Source organism: Xylaria bambusicola, assembly GCF_022495145.1.
Source record: "Xylaria bambusicola strain CBS 139988 unplaced genomic scaffold F5B22scaffold_45, whole genome shotgun sequence".
Lineage (NCBI taxonomy): Eukaryota > Fungi > Ascomycota > Sordariomycetes > Xylariales > Xylariaceae > Xylaria > Xylaria bambusicola.
Window position 1 is genome coordinate 300,214 of NW_025953598.1, and position 19,207 is coordinate 319,420.

Below are 19,207 nucleotides of genomic sequence, written 5' to 3' on the forward strand. Positions count from 1 at the left end.
CCACCGGGTGTGCTTCAACCTGTGGGTGAAGCCTTGAACAATACGTTCACAGAGCTGGACTCACTCCAATCAAGGGAGAAATAGTTTCATAATAACTTATCATTGTTTATTAATAACACTCAACCCATTGCACTCTCCCCTTGCTGACTTTCATGGAGGAGGGAAGCACTCGAGTGCCTGGAGGAAGCTACGAGAACGACTCAAAGCTTGGATACTGGGTAGTCAAGGACAAATTCAATAATACTGAGATCATCAAAGACGTCTTCTATGCTCAATGAATATTCTTCAATGAGCTGGCAATGGAACTCAAGTTAAAGTGTTTCAATAATGATCCAGTAGACCAGAATAAAGAGCACTAGCAAGGTGGTACATTACAGTCCAACTGTTCTCTCGCTCTAATCCCACGTCACATTGTCAAGTGGCATGGTGGCTAATAACTCAACCCCCCCTTTTGGTACGGGGTAGAGCTATACGGGTTCAGATTATTCAGAGCTTCAAGGCTGCCAAAAATAATTGATTCTTAATTACTCCGATAAGTCTGGTAAAGAAACCAATCTGATCATAGTCTATCGATAATGGATGAACACAGCTCACCGTCATCATTGGTCTCGCTACGTGAGCCACGTATGGAGCTGTTCTAGAGCACTTTAGAGATGATGAAATAAGCAATGAGTAATTGCCCGGGAGTGGCCATGACTATGGCAGCTCTTGCCGGGTCTCTCATCGGACCGGTAATTGATATCCGTTGTGGAGCTTAACTCGCCATCAGGTTCTGCTAACAAGGTGGGGTGTAATATGGATGAGACGAGACCCCCAGCATCACTGGTTTGAACATGTCGTGACCTGCTCCTATAGTAAGAATTATCCGCAGGTTATTTTACAGTAGGAGGTCCTATCCTATTCTACGAGCTTGCCCTGCACGATTCGCTCTCATTTAATATAAGCTCATAGCAACTCAAAAGTTAATGAACTGAGAAGCATTCTACGGCACCACTTGGAGACATCCGTAAACATGGAAGACTTCGAATACTCACCCAATCCTGGCCGAGTTATCTTTGGAAACGGCACAATCAAAAGGCTCCCAGACGAATTAAAGCGGTTGAATCTTTCAAGGCCGGTTATCCTCTCCACACCAGAACAACTCAGTCAAGCACAAGGCATTCAATCTATTCTGGAAGGACATGTCGAAGTTGTCGGCATCTTCTCGAATGCTACTATGCACACTCCTGTCTATGTCACCAACACGGCTGTGGAGTTCTCCCGCGCCGCCGATTGCATTGTTTCCATCGGCGGCGGAAGCACCATTGGTTTAGGAAAGGCTATCAGTATCCGCACAGGATTACACCACATTGCCATTGCCACCACTTATGCAGGTAGCGAGATGACTCCTATTCTTGGGGAGACAGAGAACGGCCAGAAAACCACGCGATCAGACCCAAAGATTCTACCTGGCACGGTTATCTACGACGTCGATCTAACTATGACCCTGCCAGTCGCGTTGTCTTGCGTTAGTGCAGTCAATGCGATCGCCCATGCTGTCGAGGCACTTTACGCTCGTCAACGTAACCCGATCGTCGAGCTCATGGCGGCAGAAGGCATCAGGGCACTTGCATCATCCGTGCCTGAGATTGTCGAGAATCCCGACTCACGCTCGGCGCGGTCAAATGCATTATATGGGGCGTGGCTCTGTGGTATTTGTCTTGGGAGCGTTGGAATGTCGCTGCATCATAAACTATGTCATACCTTGGGAGGAACTTTCAATCTGCCGCACGCCCAGACACACACGATTGTACTTCCCCATGCTCTCGCCTATAACGCTCCCAACGTCCCCAAGGCCATGCAAATACTAGCTCAAGTATTGCCCAATAGTGATGGGGACGCAGTGAAAGGTCTCAATGCCCTGCTAAGAAAGCTAAAAGTGCAAAGAGGTCTTCGGGAGCTTGGTATGAAAGAATCCGATGTAGACGCGGCAGCTGATATTGCTATGAAGAATGCGTACTGGAACCCGAGACCTATTGAGAGAGATCCTATTCGAGAGTTAATCCGAAGCGCGTGGGCCGGGGAAGATGCTAGATCCGATTTGTAACCTACGAAGACCATATGTCAAACCGTGCACGTAATGGTGTATACGCATCAAGACGGTGCCAAATTCAGAATACTGTGTCACCAGAGCTTGGTAAAGGAAAGCCTTTGATATATACCCCTAGACATTGGCTGATGCAGGGAACACAAATCAAAATAATAGGAAGCTTCAGAGGGGGTTCATCTTTTAAGACATTCTTATCTCAGCAGTGTCTAGCACAATGTAAAACAAAATGCAGATCAAGGATGAATAAAACAAAATTCCTTTGGTTGTGTTACTTCTTCCGCACCAACGGCGAGTCCACAACTCTATCTTTTCTCCCAATTACATCTCTCACTACTTCCTGTAACCAATTCGGCCATCCTCTAAGAGAAGACACAACGGCTCGAGATTTAGGTACGAAGATCTGCCCGCCTCGCCGCGAGAAGATTTGCTTGAGGATAGGGTCTACAACCTGGTCTACCCCAAGCAACAAGCCTCCAGCAGCTTCGACCTCAGCCCAATATGCCTTCGTCATATTTGTTTTGACAAAATCAGGTAGCACGATAGTCGTCATCACACCGGGAGCCTTGTACAGATGCTTGATCTCACAGGTAAGCCCCTCGTGGAAGGCCAGCGCGCCGGCCTTAGTCGCAGAATAGTCCACCGAAGTCGGTAGTGCCACGTAGGCGGCTAGACTGGCCATCGTAATCACATGCCCTTTATTTTGCGATAGCATGTGTGGGAGGAACACCTTCGCGGTGAACCAATGCGCCATTAGATTCACGCCCACGATTCTACGCAGGTGGTCCTCGGGCTCATCGAGGATGGTCGTAGTGCGTACGATGCCGGCGTTGTTGATGAGAATCGATGGGGGACCAAAAGTGCGCTCGATGAGCTTCTGCGCCGCTGTGATCTCGGTCGGGGAGCTGACGTCGCATTTCACAAAAATGACGTTCTTGTTGTCTTTTAGTCTGCTAGGAAGCTCATGTACGTCGAGCACGGCGACTTGGACTCCTTTGCTAATCAGGCCTTCTACAAGCGCTTGACCGATATCTCCGGAGCCTCCAGTTACGACAGCAACTTCACGGTCCCATGCCCAGTCTTGGTTAGCCGTTATACGCCAGTTATTTGTCGACCATGCATTGAGCGCGTTGTTCAAGGCTCTCAAAGAATTTAACCCCAAAAACAGACATAAGATAAGCTTCACCGAGACAAGCCATGGAGGGCTTAGGAATTTGGAGACTGGGTTCGCCTCCAAGGTCTCCGGCACATAATATATAAGAGACAAAATAAAGAGAGAGAAAAGGATGTGTTTTAGGGTCCCATTGACGATTGGCCTAAAAGTGTGACTAGTTGCATCTTCAAATGAAGAATGTACATTGGCCATTTTGCCAAGGGTCAGCAGACTTCTATAAGCTCAAGTCAGCCAAGTATGGGTAATGGATCTAAGGTACTACTACAATAACTAAAAAAAAGTGCCTTACCTTGCTAATCGCGCGTTTTGATCAAAATATTACGTGGAGATGATGGGAGGAAAAAATATAAAAAACATACAACACCAGGGATTCGCTGGTCGTCACCGACCCAACTACTAATCTGGCGGTATCTGGCTTAGCTAAGGGGGAGCGGACGGGACCCCGCGTTCTCCAGATCCTATGGTCGTATGTGATGGTCACGTTTGTTTTTGAAGTATATATAATGAGGTTGTTTGAGTTGAGATATCGGGATAAGCTGCAGTGATTAGTCATCATTTCGGGATTTTCGAGGTGTTGAAGTATTATTATACATGCCCGCGATGCCTTCAGCAAGTGGGCATACAATCAACATTATCACCCTGGGTTCTACAACTTCCCCCTTGTAATCGCTAACAGGTTGAATAGAAACCGGCGAGACTGGCATCATACAAGTTAAGAACCGTACATGTAGATAGATAGGATGTTGTCTCTCTGTTGAATGAAGGTAGATGCTACCAACTGTCCTAATTAGGCAGTGCGGGGTCATCATTCATCTGACTTATTGGGCCACCACATCTTTAGCTACTCGACATTTTCGTTAAGAGATCTCCCACTTGGAAGTTCAATTCTCATCTACCTACGCACATCCTCTCCGCCTTACACGACCCAATACGTAAATGCGCGCCTCGGCTTCAAGTTAGCCTCAATGAGATTACCCCTTGCCTTGCCTTGCCTTGCTTAGCCTAGTTAGACTGGGTGCGCTACGAACAGAGCAAGCGTCTCGGAGTATTCGCAGTTGACGTCAATGGTGGGGTCGAGAACCCCGCTGTCGGCCGCGGGGGTCGAGAAGCGTGTCTGTGTCACCCGGAGCCTCGGAGCTGCAACCGTGATAGGTTAATCCACGACACCGGCGTTACTGCAACACAGACTTAGGTGGGTGGTGGGTGACATAATGTTATCATAACTGCGTTGCTTTTTTTTTTTTGTTCCCTTTGCCTATGAGAGCTGCGCATTGGCGTATCGGAGATCTTAGTATCGCTCTTATGAAGATGGGGATGGGTTGTAGATGTAATGTGGCGGTAATCTAGTAGGTAGATATAAAGAGGCGAAAGACCGCCATCTGCTCTTTGAACAATGCAGTGCCTTGTCATTTATAAACACCTACATATATCATTCTAATTCAAGCTGAGAATTTCTCCCTTGCTAATAAGCCGCAATATCCACACATTCTACATACCAGTTCACACGTACATACACACCACAACAATGGCGCCAAAAGTCCTCGTCGTGTTGACGTCCTTCGGACATATCGAAGCAGCCAACAAGCCAACAGGCTGGTGTTAGTATCCCCCGCCTTAAACGGGATTCGAGCCTCATTTCTCCCGCATGTTCCTAACAACATGAGCTCAAGTGTTACTCCTTCCGGTAATTACTGACTCCAACGCGTGAACAGACCTTCCTGAACTTTCCCATCCATATGACGTCCTGAGCAACAACGGCGTAGAAATCGTGACCGCTTCGCCAAAGGGCGGGAAAGCGCCTCTCGATCCGGCGTCGGTGGAGATGTTCAAAGGCGACGCTAGCGCGCAGGCGTTCGTGAACGAGAAGAAGGCGGTATGGGAACAGACACAAGTCCTCTCGGCCTTCAAGGGTCGCGCCGACGAGTTCGCAGCGCTGTTCTACCCCGGCGGCCATGGCCCCATGTTCGACCTCGTCGACGACGCGGACAGTATTGCTGTCATCGAGGAATTCGCCGCCAAGGGCAAGGTCGTTGCCGCCGTGTGCCACGGACCCGTCGTATTCGTCAATGCGAAGAGGGCCGATGGAAACCCGCTCCTTGCCGAGAGGGATGTCACGGGGTTTAGTAATGCTGAGGAAGACGCTGTCGACATGTCGAAGTATATGCCGTTCCTGCTGGAGGATAGGATCAAGGCTGTCGGGGGCAATTACAAGAAGGCTGATCAGCCCTGGGGTGAGCTCGTGCTTGTCCAGGATGGCGGAAAGCTTATCACGGGACAGAATCCTGCTAGTGCGAAGGGGGTTGGCGAGGCTATTCTGAAGGCCATCGGTGCATGAATGGGGGATGTTGGTAGGGATGACTGAGCGGCGATAACTGTATACTAATCACGCAAAAGGCCCGGCCGGACTGTACTAATTCTCTATTTTAATAATCTCTAACACATGTTTCGTTACGATCATAATGTCATTCTAGTAATGCTCAGAGGAAAACAAACTAGGATCTTATGACGATGAGATCGACGGTATTGTCCTCATTTGGTAGGTACTATCTTCATTTCATGCTACTTACTGGCTGACTAATGCAATTCATTAATTCTATGCCGTTTGAAGACGGCAGAAACACGATGCTTTGATTGGTACATCAGCATTTCTAATGGCGGCGTCTAGTTGAGCCTTGATAGCCGCAGCCTTTTCCAGATTACCGAGCTTGGTCAAGCACTCGTGATAGCCATGAAGCGACCACACATTATTGGGGTGCTGTAGTGCGCGCGGAAGCGACCCGCCATACCCTAAATCTTCCTCGTAGATCTCAAGGGCATCGCTATACCGACCCTGCTCTGCAAGTAGGGCACCAAGCGCATGGCTAGGCGGTTGCATCCACCCCCACGGCTCGTCGTATGGGAGGGCATAGCTTAATTTATTCGCATTGCGAAGATGAGCGAAAGCAGACTCGTGGTTCCCACGTCGGTACTCGAGCTCCCCGTCTAACATGGCCTCAGCTACTTGCAGAATGTCGACACATTTATTATTGAACAGCATTCGCGACGCGGGTACAGCTTTGTAGGCTTTGGAAAACAGTTCACGTTCCTGTTCTGCCTCTTCGACTCTGTTTGTTGCGGCTAGAGCGACTCCCTTTGCGTAGTGGACCATAGCGGTCGTTACGCAGTATAAAGTTGCGTCGTTTGGTAATGCGAGGCTGACGAGCTCGTCCCATCGTCCAAAGCGGATTAATGCATGAACGCGCATTGCCAGGAAGCCCTCTAGCCAGTCAGCCATCGGCGGCGACTCGATGCGCAGAAGCTCTTCGGGTAGCGCTGCTTCGAGACGAGCCACAGTATCGAGGGTGACAATAGACTGGCCCGCAAACATAGCAGCGTAAATGCGGAAGTGATAATCGTGCATCCGGTATAACGTGTAGAATTTAAGAGGATCTTCGCGCGCAAAGAAGACTTCGTCTGCGAGGATCGCCTTCTGATTCGAGTCAATTGCGGCTTGGTAGTCGCCCACGAGGACATCTATGTGTGTCGGCATGTGGTTGAGATGTCCGGCATGAGGAACGAGGTCGCGCAGTGTGTTCGCTGCTTCCAGCGCAGCCTCTGGCGTGGATGACATTTCCATAAGATGAATGTAAAGATGGAGAAGTCCTGGGTGGCGTGAACCACCATCTAAAGACATAGCTCGTTCTATGACGGCCTTCGCTTCGAGCGTATGCGCCCCCGTGGCGGGTTCGCCGGTCTTCAGATCCCAGAGTTGCCATGGTGTAAGATTCATTAGTGCATCTGAGTATAAAGCCGCCACATCCAGATCGTTGTTGAATTGCTTATACACTTCCCCCATGGCATCCGCGTAATTTTGATTCCATATGGAGCAATCTTCAACCGCATGCTCGCGAGGATATCGTGACCTCAAAGCCTTGACAATAGCCTTCTCCACAGCCGAGACGTTATGAATTGCCGCCAGGGACTCTGCCTGTTCGACGGCTCGATGGGTTTGCTGGACTGTAGCCTCGAGTTCGGTTGCGTCGAAGAACTCCCATGGCTTATTGTAGTTTGGTCCTAAGGTATACGCCAGGCCCCAATATGCCATACAACAGTTATTGTCAGACTGGATGGCACGTTCGAAGCACTTCGCTGACTCCTCATGGTTAAAGGCGTAGCTCCATATCAGGCCGCGGTTAAACCACTCCAGTGCCTCTGCATTGCTGGCGCTAATAGACCGGCGATATGAGCCGAGATCGTAATAGCTGCCGTCTTCCCTACTCATGCTTACCGAAGGAGCGCTACTGTCAAAAGAATGTGTATATACTTGTAATGCTATTTATCTTGACTACATCGCCCCCATGATGCAGGCAAACTTGATTTGTACGTCAGTTCAAATTTCGTATTTAGAGGTATGCAAAGAGGCACATGTATGTAACGAGGTCTTGAATCTACTCAGGTAGGGCACCAATCGGATTGAATCGGCTCGGAACTGAAAATCAACATGCATCAAGAACAAGGTTAGATTCCGATTGACTTGTCACTGCGGCTCAATTCTGAGCTATTTGCTTGTTTACACTGCTCCACGAATATATCTCATAATGGTGTAGAGCAGCACATCCATCTTCAGCTCCTTAAGCTCCTGGCAACTTGCTTACCAGTCAAATCAATCACCACTCCTTACTCGCTAATAGTGTTATTTCGAGAGCTCTCACAAGGATCTGGGCTATTTGATTGACTCACTGTTCATCGCCCGTCACTCGGGTTATACCCGAGAAAGTAACGAGCTTTCATAGTGTGTTCACCATTGTATTACTATTCGGCTTCGAGATTAGGCTTGTCATAATGACCTGTGAACTCTAACCCAAGCATCAGCGATGTTCCAGGGTCTAGGGCGCTGCGGAAGTTTATAACAAATGGTTTAGACCGATTGCAGAAAGGTTGCTGGAGTACCATCCACGTCAAGGCTTTAACTACTAGACTTAGTCGCTGATCTTCCCTAGTCTCCATCTGAACCACTAACCTGCATTGCAGAATCAACTGTGGGATTGATAGCCCCATCCTACCCGGCTCAGGTCATGAGTTCGTTGGGTTTGGCAAAGATGTGGATATCAAAATAGGATCTTTAGGCATAGGTTGTAGATTACATATAACAAGCTTAGCTCCTCGCCTTTTCCCAACAGTTTCGGGAAGTTCGTTCGATGACGAGACTGTCAATGTCAATGACGAACCAAACATCAAATACAGGTAGGCCTCTTCAAAATGGTCATGCGCACGCTGCAGAGGCTCCTCAAAGAGATTCGCCTCAAAATTGATCGTATCAAGCAAGGGGCTACCACTACTGTAAGTGCGCAGTTTCTCCCCGTACGATGGTTATGTATTGAGGTTTTATCTGCCAAACGGCACGAAAATCTGGCCACGATCAAATATTCGGGCAATGGACTATATGGCATCGATTTCATAAACCGCGAAAGTGTTCTTACCCGCAGTTCTGGCAATATTCTCTATTACTATTCCCGTGACGCTTGGACATGTTGTCCTACTGGTGCCGGCCCTCAGCCAAAATCTTACTCAATGAAGAAATCATGGAGACTCGGCAGTTCCTTAGTGCCCAAACGCCGTTGAGACCCCGGAAATCTGCTATGCCTGTGATTTTTAGTTGCGGTGTGTCACATCGCTTGTCACGCGATTTATCGACCCTGCAGAGGTAGACACGCTTGCTCCTCTGTATGAGCTTCACCAGTACATCGACAGTCTTGCCTAGAGCACCGGAAAGCTCTTCAGAGTCTTCACGTTCCGGTTCGGCAGCTTTGGGGACCAAGCTCGCCATCTCAATGTCCGTGCCATTTCCACGGACTTGAGTTGGGGAAGGTAGTGGTGGGTTTGACTCGTTGTCTACACAGTGACGGCTATCTCCGTGTTTATCAGTTCTAAGTGGGACGAACTGTTTTGCTTTCGCACTACGGTAGGATCGAAACCACGTGACACTATGTGAAGAGGACCTCATTAATCTGGTAGGGCCCGTGACGTTTGAAGGATCTTCGTGGGAGAGGAGTGGTTGTCATGCCATCACAAGCGTCCAATGTGACCCTATATGAAAAACACCTCAGATTTCGACCATCTACCATGATAAGGACCCTTCATACTGTGAGTCGATGCATACCGAGTGGCTTCATCATGTCCTTGTGCACATAGGATTTTGGTGAGTGTGACATGGTTTGAACCGCTTTCGGATGTGATCCCAGGGTTCATCAACTCAACTAGCTGCGACCTGCACGATGCAGCGGGTTGTGGGATGATTTAAACAATACATAATCCCTAATACCTAGCGAATGGAGGGGTCGCAGGTCGAGTGCCGTCCGGCCCGGGCGTTGGACCTGAGTGCCTATTGTACAGCTACGTACAGCCTGTGCCGTCTTCCGAAATAGATTCTGACGGCGGGTTCGATGTGCCGGGATGGGGTTGTGAAGTCTTCGTCCCAATGTGGTGTCTAGTAGTTGGTGGCATTGAGACCGCTGGCTCGGCTGGTTGGCTTAGGTACTCTGTACATGTAGTGTAGAGACAAGGCCGTGGATCCCAGGGCCCCATCCATGTTACATGATGACACCGAATGGATGGAAACGACGTCGAAAGATGGCGCACGACGGCGTGAAGTAGAAAGCTTGATTATCGATAGTACAGCTTCATTCACGACCTCTTGCATGAAATTCAAGCGCAAGCTCTGAGTAGGTACCTCCCTCGATACTGAAAAGGTACAAGGCATGTACTTCGTAGGTACGATGTAAGTAGGTAGGTATGTTTGGTGCGTTGGGTAGGTAGGTAGTCTCGGGTCCGTTTCGTTCTGCTGCTGACCCTAGATTCGGCATTCGGCTCTTGAGCGTGTCTTGCGCGACAATAGTTGGCCTTGATGGATTGAAGCCACAATGGAGAAGAGGAGTCTGTACTAGCTGAGATGCCACTGACCGCAAGGTACAGGGCTACCCGTAGGTCCAAGAATTCGGTAGGTAGCCGCGCAAAAGCCGAGGGTTCGGTAATAATAGAGTACTTGGATGTAAGTACACACATGCGATCAAACAGGTCAAGGCAAAGAAAGGTCTGGACAGAGTCTGGATTTCGTCTATCGATCGATATCACCAATAGATCATCCAGGATCAGGATCGGCATTATCGCCCGGGTACAGCGCACAGGAGGTGGTGGTACCAACCTGGGTACCTACCTAGGGAGGTAGAAGTTCAAATTCGGCCGAGTGTACTTCGGCAAGGTTTGCCTGATTCAAGCCAACACCATACCTAAATATTTGGTCAGCCTCACTGCACAGCTCTAAGACATGGAGGGTGTATAGCTTTGCGCGCGCGAGTCAAAAACCGACGTTTTGCAATTTTGACAGATGTTGAAGATTAAGTACTACCTCCCTACATATACTATGTACATAGTACATTACATAGTAGGTAGGTAAATACCTACCAGCACGCTAGGGCTTCCCGTCGTCTAGTACCTACCTAGGCCCTACTAAGTGCCTACGCTAGCTAAGAACCGTTAAATTGCCTACGTAACTGCTCTCGCTGCTGGACTGAATAGCAATGCCTACTACAACATTGAAGGTACTTACACCTACTATACTTACACCGAATAAGTAGGTAGGTACCTAGCTACAGGTAATACTTAGTAGATCGGGTAGCTGATCAAGTGCCATTAATACATTTACCTGCTGATTTAGTTACACGTAGATACCTACATAGGTAGTGTGTACAGTACAGTAGTAGGTACTTAGGTAGGCGCTAACTAACCTACTACCTTAGGTAGGTAGAGACATGATAGACATGTTTATAGCGAGGCAGGCGCTATAGCTCTAGGCGACTTGGGGCCTACAAGGAGGTACCTGATGAACTGCCCTGTGCCAGCTGCGGAGCCACAGGAGCATAGTTCCCACTGGTCGGCTCAGGCTCAGGCTTGGCCCGGATCATCGGCACAGCCCAGACCCCATCCCTGAAGTTGTTGCGGGCAGAAACCGTTCAGATTGTCTATGCATCGCTGCCGTGTATCCGTCTCGGGGCGGGAAATGCTTGTACAAAGCCCTCATGGCCACTCATAACCCCTCTGAAAGCGTTTGGATTCCCCAGGGAGCAGCTGGTCTCTCTTGCATCGCCATTTCGACTCTTGCCCTGCCTCAGCCTCTCCTTCGCCAGCCCAGTCGACGGCGTCGACGACGACAGCCGCATCAGCACCAGGCCGTAGCAGCAGCACAACAATAATCATCGCATCCAGCAGGCCGCAGCGGCAGGGGAGAGTGTCGCCGGAGATATCAGCAGCTGCTGTTGACTTGATTACCGCCGTGACTGTCATGCGACCTGACACTCAGTCTTATCGCCGTCACGGTCGCCACCATAGGAAAAACTCAGCTCATCATCGCGTTCATCACCCATCGCGGTCATCATCATCATTAACGCTCTCGTCACAACGTCATCATGCCTAACAATTCAGACTACGAGTTGAGCATCTACAGCAGAGATTCTCGTACTCGTAGGCATACTTTACGACCATCGTCTGGCGGCGAACCTCCGCCTCCAGTCAGCGATCTATTTAGCTTGCCCTTGGAACTTCATTACCTCATCATAGGTCATCTGGATCTCGAGAGTCTTTTACAGTTACGGAGGACAAGTCGTCTTTATTATTATACGATAACGCCCGATCTTCTTCGCCAGCTGTTCGTCCGCAATGGCCGTGCCTCTCTTAGCTTAGCCGCTTGTTGTCACGAGTGTCTGTGCAGTCCGGGACTCGATCGTCTTGTCGTTGACTCGACCCTTGAGCCCTTCTCGTGGCGATCTGTATGTTTTCGCTGCTGGAGTAATCGCATCACCGTGGACTATCACATCAACCCATGGCCTGTCATACAAATTGCAAATGGCGAGGATGGCTACATATGTCATTTTTGTAATTGGCCTGTTGTGAATAACGGTCGCGATGATGGCGTCGACCGCCTCCATGCTTCTTGTCGCTCTAGAAGGCGACTTGTTCTCCTGCTTTGGTTTGTTATGGCCTTCTTGCAGTTCGGCATTGGCGTACTGTGTGCTGTTTTGGCATGGACACGTTACAAAGAGCAGGACAACATCTTAATCCCCTCGAGCGTACGTCTAGACCTTCCTTTCCTTCCTATTACTATTCATTCTCCCCTAACCATCCTTTAGATTGATTTCGCGCTGGCTATGATATCTGTCGCTGTTTTCATCTGCCGCATTTGCACCAACAACGAAAAGAAATATTCTAGGCTTCTCTTTACAGAGCTGGTCCTAACCGTTTTGCGGATACCCCCGGTTGCTTATTCTGCTCGCTCTACGGTTGTGATCAAGAACGATGTTAGCCTGCTTCCAGAGGTCGGGTTTGGGGTTTTCTTAATAAATCTGTAAGTTATCACATCGTTCCTCCTGTTGCGGTGATGACTCTGGCGTGCTCATTGACTTGCTAGCATCTTCCGAGTATTGGATTTCATAGGCCATGCTTTCCTCAATGCCGGTTACGACCCACGGAGATTCCTACAAAAGGGTTTATCTCGAAGACGAAAATTACTCTATGGAATCCTAACCTTTTTGGTATATTTTGCATATATTCCTTTCTGATGTCATATTATATTTGCATAACGGGGAAGTAAATACCGAGCCCGGCGCGATTGCCAGACATCTTGGTACAAAAGATAATGATAACGCGATCGTATGCTTGAGTATGGGTACTGACATGATGCACGAGACATGGGTCCTGGAGGTGTATCAGAAGTACTGGCAGGATTGCTGCATTGAGTCAACGATCTCTCCTGCAGACATTACGATATCTTCCAGTATAGGAATCCGTACAACTATCAGTGCGAGGATGAGGCTTTTAGGCAATGAGCCAACCAAACCGACCACGATCATATATGCATGACACCTGGTGTACGGAAGCGCAAGTCGAGAAAATGTTAACTCAAGCAATCGACGCGAGAGGCCCTCGCACCAATTTGATACCCTGACAACTTAACAAAGGAGTGACTTCGACGGCCAGAACTCTCGAATATCATATAATGTATATAAAAATATTTAGGCTTGACATAAAAGAACAATGAAATGATCTTACTCAGCAGTTGATTGTATTTTATGATGAATGATAAATTGATGAACAAATATATGGATTGGGTCGTAAATTGTGTTCAATAGCATGTAGAATTTATGATGTCAAGGCTTGTCTCACCTACCTACCTAGGTAGGTGCGTAACTTTTCCTGACATGCGACTGTCACCAATACGACCAACGCCGCCTCACTTCGACACATTGCAGACTCGTCAATCGCAGAGGGCCACCATTTGTCCATATTCATAAAAGACCGCCCACAGGTGTGAGCCGCCATGGTGGTGGACATGGCTTCCTGCACATCCCTCACTCTCAAGGCTGATAGAGAGTAGCAGCGCAAGTAATGTGAGAACTAGTAGCTCATTCTCATACATTGTGCTTGGCAATAAGGTTCAACGCGGACTTAAGCACGTGTATGAGCTCAAGAAGTGGATAAAGTTACGCATTATAATGAGAAGCTGAAGACGACAACATTATGTTATAAGTCACGCTTGGTAGTTGCGTGAGGAGAGTACGCTTTCCTCTCACGACCGTTGCCTGGTCGCTGTGCTTGTGAGTCGCATACTTCTTATTTATCTCAACAACAATATTTCTTCAGTAAGCTGGATCTATCTGACTGGCCTTCACAGGAAACATTGATAAGATGAGAGATTAGGATGAGATGAGACACATCCGATGAAGACAATGTCGCAATCTCATGCGAAGAATATTCAGTCATCTCGGAAGTTTCAGTGAGCCTAGGTGTAAGTAAATGAAAAAACATGCACCTCGCTAGCTAAGCTACCGTAACTTCTGCACCCACTATCGGTAGCTCGCTTAGGTACGTTACTCCGTACTTACACACCTTGGAGCGTACCTTGGAGCGTACCTTGGCGACAGCAGCCAAGAAGGCGAGATGGTACAGTGACAGTACAGTAGAAGAATTCATTTCATGTGCATCATCGAACAGCGGGCGTGCCAGGGAAGCGCGAAATTACCGGTATCCTGATTGGTCCGCTTTGAGGGCGATGGGGTCAGGGGTTGCTGTCGTAATCGCGCATGTGGGACTATCGAGCTTGGAGAGTCGCCGAGGGTCGCCTAACCAAATTGAATCGATACGATGGGGGTCGCATGATCTTGAGAGGCAATCAGAGGACGCGATTTGGCATCAAACCTTGGAATTCCTTATGTAAGGCGGGAAGGGGTCCTCAACCTTCGCTTTAGCGATGGCCTGTTGCTTCCTGGCATTATGTCGATAAGTTGTTCGGTTTGCTTGGTCTTTGTCGCTCGTTGTCAATCATTTGCTCAGTAAATACCAACCCAGTCCGCTCGTTTACATATTCGTTGGCGTGTTGAGTTCACTCATGTGCTAGCTGTCCTTATAGCGCGGAAATCCCGGCGCTCCAATCTGCTAGCATAATAATACACTTGTCGCTCGTTTTATTCGGGGAAAGGGAATGTGAGAGATCGAAAGCGCAGTTCAATAATGCGTTCCATTGTAATTATTGCGGGAGCCATTGCTGCAGTCTCCGCGTTTCCGACGGTTGAGAACTTAGCCCGGCTTGCTCGACACGATGGACTGCCATCCTTAGCTGGCGAAACATCAATTGAAACGTTAAGCGAGCAGTTGACACGACTGGAGAAGAAGAGACTGCTGTTCGATCCTTTGACCGATCCTATTGATGGTACGCGGATATTTCATGCCAATGCAATCTGGAGAGACCACATACTGACAGACCCGGCAGTATCTGGAAAGCACGCATTCAAGGCGCCAGACTTCGAGCATGGGGACCAACGAGGGCCATGCCCAGGTCTCAACGCCCTTGCCAATCATGGCTACATTCCGCACAATGGTGTAGTCAGTGTATGTTTTCACGGAACTGCTCTTTTCTTAGTAAGGTCTAATATCAACATATATAGCTCGTAGAAGTAATTGAACAAGCTAATACTGGTGAGCTATGCAACGAAATTCAAGTGATGCTGGAATCGATATGCTGACAAGATGGCAGTGTTCGGGATGGGATTGGATTTGGTCGGAATATTAGCTGGAGTGGCGACCTTATACGTAGGGACACCCCTATCGCTGAATCCGGGGTTCTCCATCGGGGGAATGTCCCCAAAGTCTGAAAACATTCTTGGAAATCTTTTCGGACTACTAGGGAAGCCAAGAGGGTTAGATGGCACTCATAACATCATCGAGTCCGACTCGTCAGCCACGCGGAATGACCTCTACAACACAGGGAACGCACACACAATGAATTTGACACTATTCCAGAAGATGGCCAAGTATGCTGATGATGACGGGTTCATTACCATGGATGATCTCGCGGACCGAGCTGTCGAACGCTTTTACGAGAGTATCGCTACCAATCCGAGCTTTTACTACGGCCCGTATACGGGAACGATCGCTCGAAACGCTGGATACGCCTTCATGGGCCGCTTCTTAAGTAACCACACAAAGGAGCATCCTTTAGGCGGCCATCTCTGTACGTTTACTACTCCTTACGCTATTATCTCTCGTATATGAGTACATGCGAGGGTATATACATACTAACAAGCTTTCAGCAAAAGAAGTGCTCGCCAGCTTTCTCGGCGTCTGCGAAGAAAATGGGAAGCAGGTGTATAGAGAAGGGCACGAGCGCATCCCGGAGAACTGGTATCGCCTGGCGGTGGACTACAGTCTGAACTCCTACAACCTCGACCTCGTGGCCTGGGTTACCAAACACCCAATCCTCCTCAGCATCGGAGGCAACCTGGGCGAGGTCAATTCATTCGCAGGCGTCGACATTGGAAATATCACGGGCGGCGTTCTAAACGCCGCCAAGTTGCTCGAGGGCAATAACCTTATCTGTTTCGCACTCACCGTTCTCAAGACGTTCGTGCCCAGCAGCTTGACGTCGTCTATCTTTGCGACCCTTGAGCCTCTCCTCAATTTCGTCGATGATATTCTTCTCCACCCGCTGCTTGACTTGTCGTGTCCTGTGTTCGCCGACTTATCGCTAGGTGGAACGGATTTGTGGTCTGGGCTATTACACCGCTACCCTGGGGCTAGACAGGTTGGCATGGCATTTTAAGGGGATTCTTCTATGCAGCTTGACAATACTTCAATTCATGATATTTAGTACAGGGATTCTATATGATATGATGTGTTGCCGTTGGCGCGCTCCAGTGTCCCAAAATCAATATACCTCCATCTCTGATTCAAATATGTTGTTACATCTTTCTGCGTCGCACCCTCAATGTCTCAGTTAGAGGGGGCGCAATATGTCCGAAGAACCACTTGTTTGCCGGTCGATTGGGTATCGGCTCGATGTCGTACAGCAGGGCGATGTGACCCAGCGCGATCTTCAGCTGGTTAGCCGCGAAGAACCTGCCTGGACTATGCCATTGAACTCAAAATTAGTATGAGACGATCATCCATGGTTCTCGAAAAGCAAGTCTTAATTGAACGAGGGACTGAAATTACCAGGAATGCGAGCCATGACTGAAGCTCATGAATATGTCGCTCGTATTGACGAGCCCCTGGGGTCTCTTCTTCTCCTCGGTTTCCTGGCCGCGCGCAAAGCGGAACGCATCATACCTATTTGCACCGGCGTAGTTCGCTTCGTCGTGATGGATGCTGTATCCGGAGACCCCTACCTTTGTACCGCACGGAATATGCGAACCATCAGGGAGCGTGACGCCCTCAGGGGCCACCACTTTCTTCATGATTCCGCGCTCGACGAAGCCGTTCAGGCGTAGACTTTCGCGTAACGCTGAGTCGATATGTGTCATTCGCGACAGGGCTGCCTTGGACCAGATTGTCGCCGTTGAGCCCTCAGCTACATCTAGGACTTCTTTGCGCATTGTAATCAGGGATTCTGCGCACTCGCTGGATGCCGCGAGGTCAAAGATGGTGTTTGTGAGTGTTATCACTGATGATTGGATTGCCGCAAATGCTAGCACTGAGAATCGAGAAGCGATTACGCGCGGGTCGAACTCGACGGGATTCACAATTGGTTTGGCGAAGGCGTGGTCTAGTGCCCATTGCACATAGTCATTCTAAGCTCTGTCAGTAAATTGATGCCAGCTTATAGTCGTTTGAGCTTAATTTAATTTTATCCCTACGTACACGTCCTTGCGGATCTTCTGGTGCAATTTTCAATGCATCCGGTCTCCTCAGCTCACTAAGTCGCTCGCGGATGATAGGCATGAGAAAGCTTCTACACCGACGATACAAGATATAGTCGAAAACTGTGAAGATTGGACCGACAAAGCTGATTTATTTTAAAATTGTCAGCGCTCAATCTTCAAGAGATTTTGAAATATAATACCAGTTAGAAAACTTACGGCTTCAGAAAATTAGGGAACAGACTGATTGCTGCAGCAGTTAGAGCTACCTTGCGTATATAATTGCCACAAATGGACGTGAAAGTCTCATCACGGCAGAGCTCACGGCCCATGAAGACTCGAATGGACATTCTCGATATTATGGGAAGCATGGTGTCGTAGACCTTCACCTCGCGCCACTCCTCCGTGTCCGTGCCCCAGTACTCCTCAAGGCCAGCAAGCACCTCATCAGCGATATCGTCAGTAAAATTACCAAGTTTCTTGGTAAGCTGATGCTGGATAATATCTGGGTGAACGGGATTATCAACCATGTTTGCATGGAAGAACGCGTAGTCGGCCTGTAGAAACTCGCGATTCACAAGCTCCTGGCTTAGCACGTCGTCGGCTTGCTCCATGAGCCATGAGATCTGAGACGGTGGGAGCACCACTTGTGGCCCATTGATGAAATAGGGTAAGACATATGTCTTGTCGTTCTTGGAATACTAGTTTGACGGTCAGCTTACTGGTTCACTATATGGATAGGAGAGACAAAAAAAAATCTAGACTGGACTAATATTGAGCCATGCTAGACTGGACTAGATTCACCTTTGTGTAACCTTCGTCTAGGAGTCTTTTGAGATGGAAGATGCTTGTCAAATTGCTCTTGGCTCTGCCTAGACAATTGTCAAGCTTTCCCACCCCGGCCCATGGCAGGTTGCTGGGTAGTGAAGCAGTTGAGAATATGCGACGGATTAAATTGAGAAATGTGATAAGCAGAACAGCTGTTACCACTGCAGCCAATATTTTGGGAGCACTGGCGAAAGCGATCTGCCATAAAGTCGCCATTGTTATGGCTTAGAGGAGCTTAGGAGACAGATGTCGAGGAAGTAGGTGTGATGCAGACAGCTAGCAATTTTCTTTACAATCTAGTGACTCTCCATGTTCGTCGCGCATATATAACTGACTATATAGTAACTCGTTCTCGATGTTACACGTGATGATCTCTAGGTAAGATGCCACAGCGAAGAATACGGAGGCAAGATATTGTAGCGCAAAGGCTAGCACGGGTTGCTGATCATAAACAATCCCTGCGTTCCACAGACGTAGACGCTAAGTTTCGAGGCTGAGCATATTTCTCACAGCAGGCTAGGTATGTCGCGTTTATGAATCATGGACACCGGAGGAGAGGATAAAAAGAAACGAAATAACGTTTTCAAGGCTTAGTGCGTGGGAATGGGTAGCTTGGCAGGAGCGTTAAGGCATGTATTGAATAGGGTGCTTAACTCCACTTGAACGAAGCTATTCGCGAGCGTGCTGACCACACCTTAATTGACTCCCACCTGAGCGACCTGACACAGCGCTTAGTTTCGCTGCTCACGCATTCTTATAGCTACAGCACGCGCAGCTGAATCATCCGTATTCAGGAGGGACAGTGCGTGGGATGAGCAACCGTGCGGGCTGTTTCGATAGCGTACACATCCCTTGCTGACGACTGAAGTTATCTCGTGCCAACCGGGCCAATCGCGCGCCTATAATGGTGTGATGCAACATTCCTACCTCGTCTAAGGCCTACCCGGTCCTCGACCA

At 48.8% G+C, this 19,207-nt stretch overlaps 8 protein-coding genes across 8 annotated transcripts; 4 read left to right on the forward strand and 4 right to left on the reverse strand.

Annotated features, from left to right (window-relative positions):
- Positions 1-799: 799 nt before the first annotated feature.
- Positions 800-2,221, forward strand: F5B22DRAFT_385526 (putative maleylacetate reductase). Its single transcript, XM_047971323.1, has one exon. The coding sequence runs from the start codon at positions 1,013-1,015 to the stop codon at positions 2,084-2,086; it is 1,074 nt and encodes a 357-aa protein (XP_047827777.1). The 5' UTR covers positions 800-1,012; the 3' UTR covers positions 2,087-2,221.
- Positions 2,222-3,628, reverse strand: F5B22DRAFT_385525 (NAD(P)-binding protein). Its single transcript, XM_047971322.1, has one exon. It carries the CDS (start codon positions 3,450-3,452, stop codon positions 2,358-2,360), a length of 1,095 nt encoding a protein of 364 aa, XP_047827778.1. The 5' UTR covers positions 3,453-3,628; the 3' UTR covers positions 2,222-2,357.
- Positions 3,629-4,526: 898 nt separating this feature from the next.
- Positions 4,527-5,724, forward strand: F5B22DRAFT_385542 (DJ-1/PfpI family protein). Its single transcript, XM_047971325.1, has 2 exons — positions 4,527-4,858; positions 4,973-5,724. Exons 1-2 carry the CDS (start codon positions 4,786-4,788, stop codon positions 5,593-5,595), a joined length of 696 nt encoding a protein of 231 aa, XP_047827779.1. The 5' UTR covers positions 4,527-4,785; the 3' UTR covers positions 5,596-5,724.
- Positions 5,646-7,613, reverse strand: F5B22DRAFT_385532 (TPR domain protein). Its single transcript, XM_047971324.1, has 2 exons — positions 5,828-7,613; positions 5,646-5,670 (listed from the first exon to the last, which is right to left on the reverse strand). The coding sequence occupies exon 1, from the start codon at positions 7,519-7,521 to the stop codon at positions 5,854-5,856; it is 1,668 nt and encodes a 555-aa protein (XP_047827780.1). The 5' UTR covers positions 7,522-7,613; the 3' UTR covers positions 5,646-5,670; positions 5,828-5,853.
- Positions 7,614-8,624: 1,011 nt separating this feature from the next.
- On the reverse strand, positions 8,625-9,621 carry F5B22DRAFT_385565 (uncharacterized protein). The gene is made up of 2 exons (XM_047971326.1): positions 9,383-9,621; positions 8,625-9,326 (listed from the first exon to the last, which is right to left on the reverse strand). Exon 2 carries the CDS (start codon positions 9,241-9,243, stop codon positions 8,776-8,778), a length of 468 nt encoding a protein of 155 aa, XP_047827781.1. The 5' UTR covers positions 9,244-9,326; positions 9,383-9,621; the 3' UTR covers positions 8,625-8,775.
- A 1,562-nt stretch (positions 9,622-11,183) lies between these two features.
- Positions 11,184-13,346, forward strand: F5B22DRAFT_619722 (uncharacterized protein). The gene is made up of 2 exons (XM_047975791.1): positions 11,184-12,361; positions 12,422-13,346. The coding sequence occupies exons 1-2, from the start codon at positions 11,702-11,704 to the stop codon at positions 12,638-12,640; spliced, it is 879 nt and encodes a 292-aa protein (XP_047827782.1). The 5' UTR covers positions 11,184-11,701; the 3' UTR covers positions 12,641-13,346.
- Positions 13,347-14,652: 1,306 nt separating this feature from the next.
- F5B22DRAFT_385882 (Chloroperoxidase) lies at positions 14,653-16,657 on the forward strand. The gene is made up of 5 exons (XM_047971331.1): positions 14,653-14,997; positions 15,058-15,176; positions 15,233-15,263; positions 15,322-15,798; positions 15,878-16,657. The coding sequence occupies exons 1-5, from the start codon at positions 14,799-14,801 to the stop codon at positions 16,384-16,386; spliced, it is 1,335 nt and encodes a 444-aa protein (XP_047827783.1). The 5' UTR covers positions 14,653-14,798; the 3' UTR covers positions 16,387-16,657.
- On the reverse strand, positions 16,205-18,907 carry F5B22DRAFT_385751 (cytochrome P450). Its single transcript, XM_047971330.1, has 5 exons — positions 18,227-18,907; positions 17,642-18,123; positions 17,424-17,568; positions 16,779-17,353; positions 16,205-16,691 (listed from the first exon to the last, which is right to left on the reverse strand). Exons 1-5 carry the CDS (start codon positions 18,464-18,466, stop codon positions 16,526-16,528), a joined length of 1,608 nt encoding a protein of 535 aa, XP_047827784.1. The 5' UTR covers positions 18,467-18,907; the 3' UTR covers positions 16,205-16,525.
- Positions 18,908-19,207: the final 300 nt, after the last annotated feature.

Excerpts from the sequence above, each read along its gene's own strand:
- F5B22DRAFT_385542 (XM_047971325.1), top strand. The coding sequence starts at position 4,786 with ATGGCGCCAAAAGTCCTCGTCGTGTTGACGTCCTTCGGACATATCGAA. Across the intron at positions 4,859-4,972 it reads CAACAAGCCAACAGGCTGGT|ACCTTCCTGAACTTTCCCAT; the intron begins GTTAGTATCCCC and ends ACGCGTGAACAG.
- F5B22DRAFT_385565 (XM_047971326.1), bottom strand. The coding sequence starts at position 9,243 with ATGAGGTCCTCTTCACATAGTGTCACGTGGTTTCGATCCTACCGTAGT.
- F5B22DRAFT_619722 (XM_047975791.1), top strand. The coding sequence starts at position 11,702 with ATGCCTAACAATTCAGACTACGAGTTGAGCATCTACAGCAGAGATTCT. Across the intron at positions 12,362-12,421 it reads ACATCTTAATCCCCTCGAGC|ATTGATTTCGCGCTGGCTAT; the intron begins GTACGTCTAGAC and ends ACCATCCTTTAG.
- F5B22DRAFT_385526 (XM_047971323.1), top strand. The coding sequence starts at position 1,013 with ATGGAAGACTTCGAATACTCACCCAATCCTGGCCGAGTTATCTTTGGA.
- F5B22DRAFT_385882 (XM_047971331.1), top strand. The coding sequence starts at position 14,799 with ATGCGTTCCATTGTAATTATTGCGGGAGCCATTGCTGCAGTCTCCGCG. Across the intron at positions 14,998-15,057 it reads TTTGACCGATCCTATTGATG|TATCTGGAAAGCACGCATTC; the intron begins GTACGCGGATAT and ends CAGACCCGGCAG. Across the intron at positions 15,264-15,321 it reads AATTGAACAAGCTAATACTG|TGTTCGGGATGGGATTGGAT; the intron begins GTGAGCTATGCA and ends ACAAGATGGCAG.
- F5B22DRAFT_385525 (XM_047971322.1), bottom strand. The coding sequence starts at position 3,452 with ATGGCCAATGTACATTCTTCATTTGAAGATGCAACTAGTCACACTTTT.
- F5B22DRAFT_385532 (XM_047971324.1), bottom strand. The coding sequence starts at position 7,521 with ATGAGTAGGGAAGACGGCAGCTATTACGATCTCGGCTCATATCGCCGG.
- F5B22DRAFT_385751 (XM_047971330.1), bottom strand. The coding sequence starts at position 18,466 with ATGGCGACTTTATGGCAGATCGCTTTCGCCAGTGCTCCCAAAATATTG. Across the intron at positions 18,124-18,226 it reads TAGACGAAGGTTACACAAAG|TATTCCAAGAACGACAAGAC; the intron begins GTGAATCTAGTC and ends CCGTCAAACTAG. Across the intron at positions 17,354-17,423 it reads CAGAAGATCCGCAAGGACGT|AATGACTATGTGCAATGGGC; the intron begins GTACGTAGGGAT and ends GACAGAGCTTAG.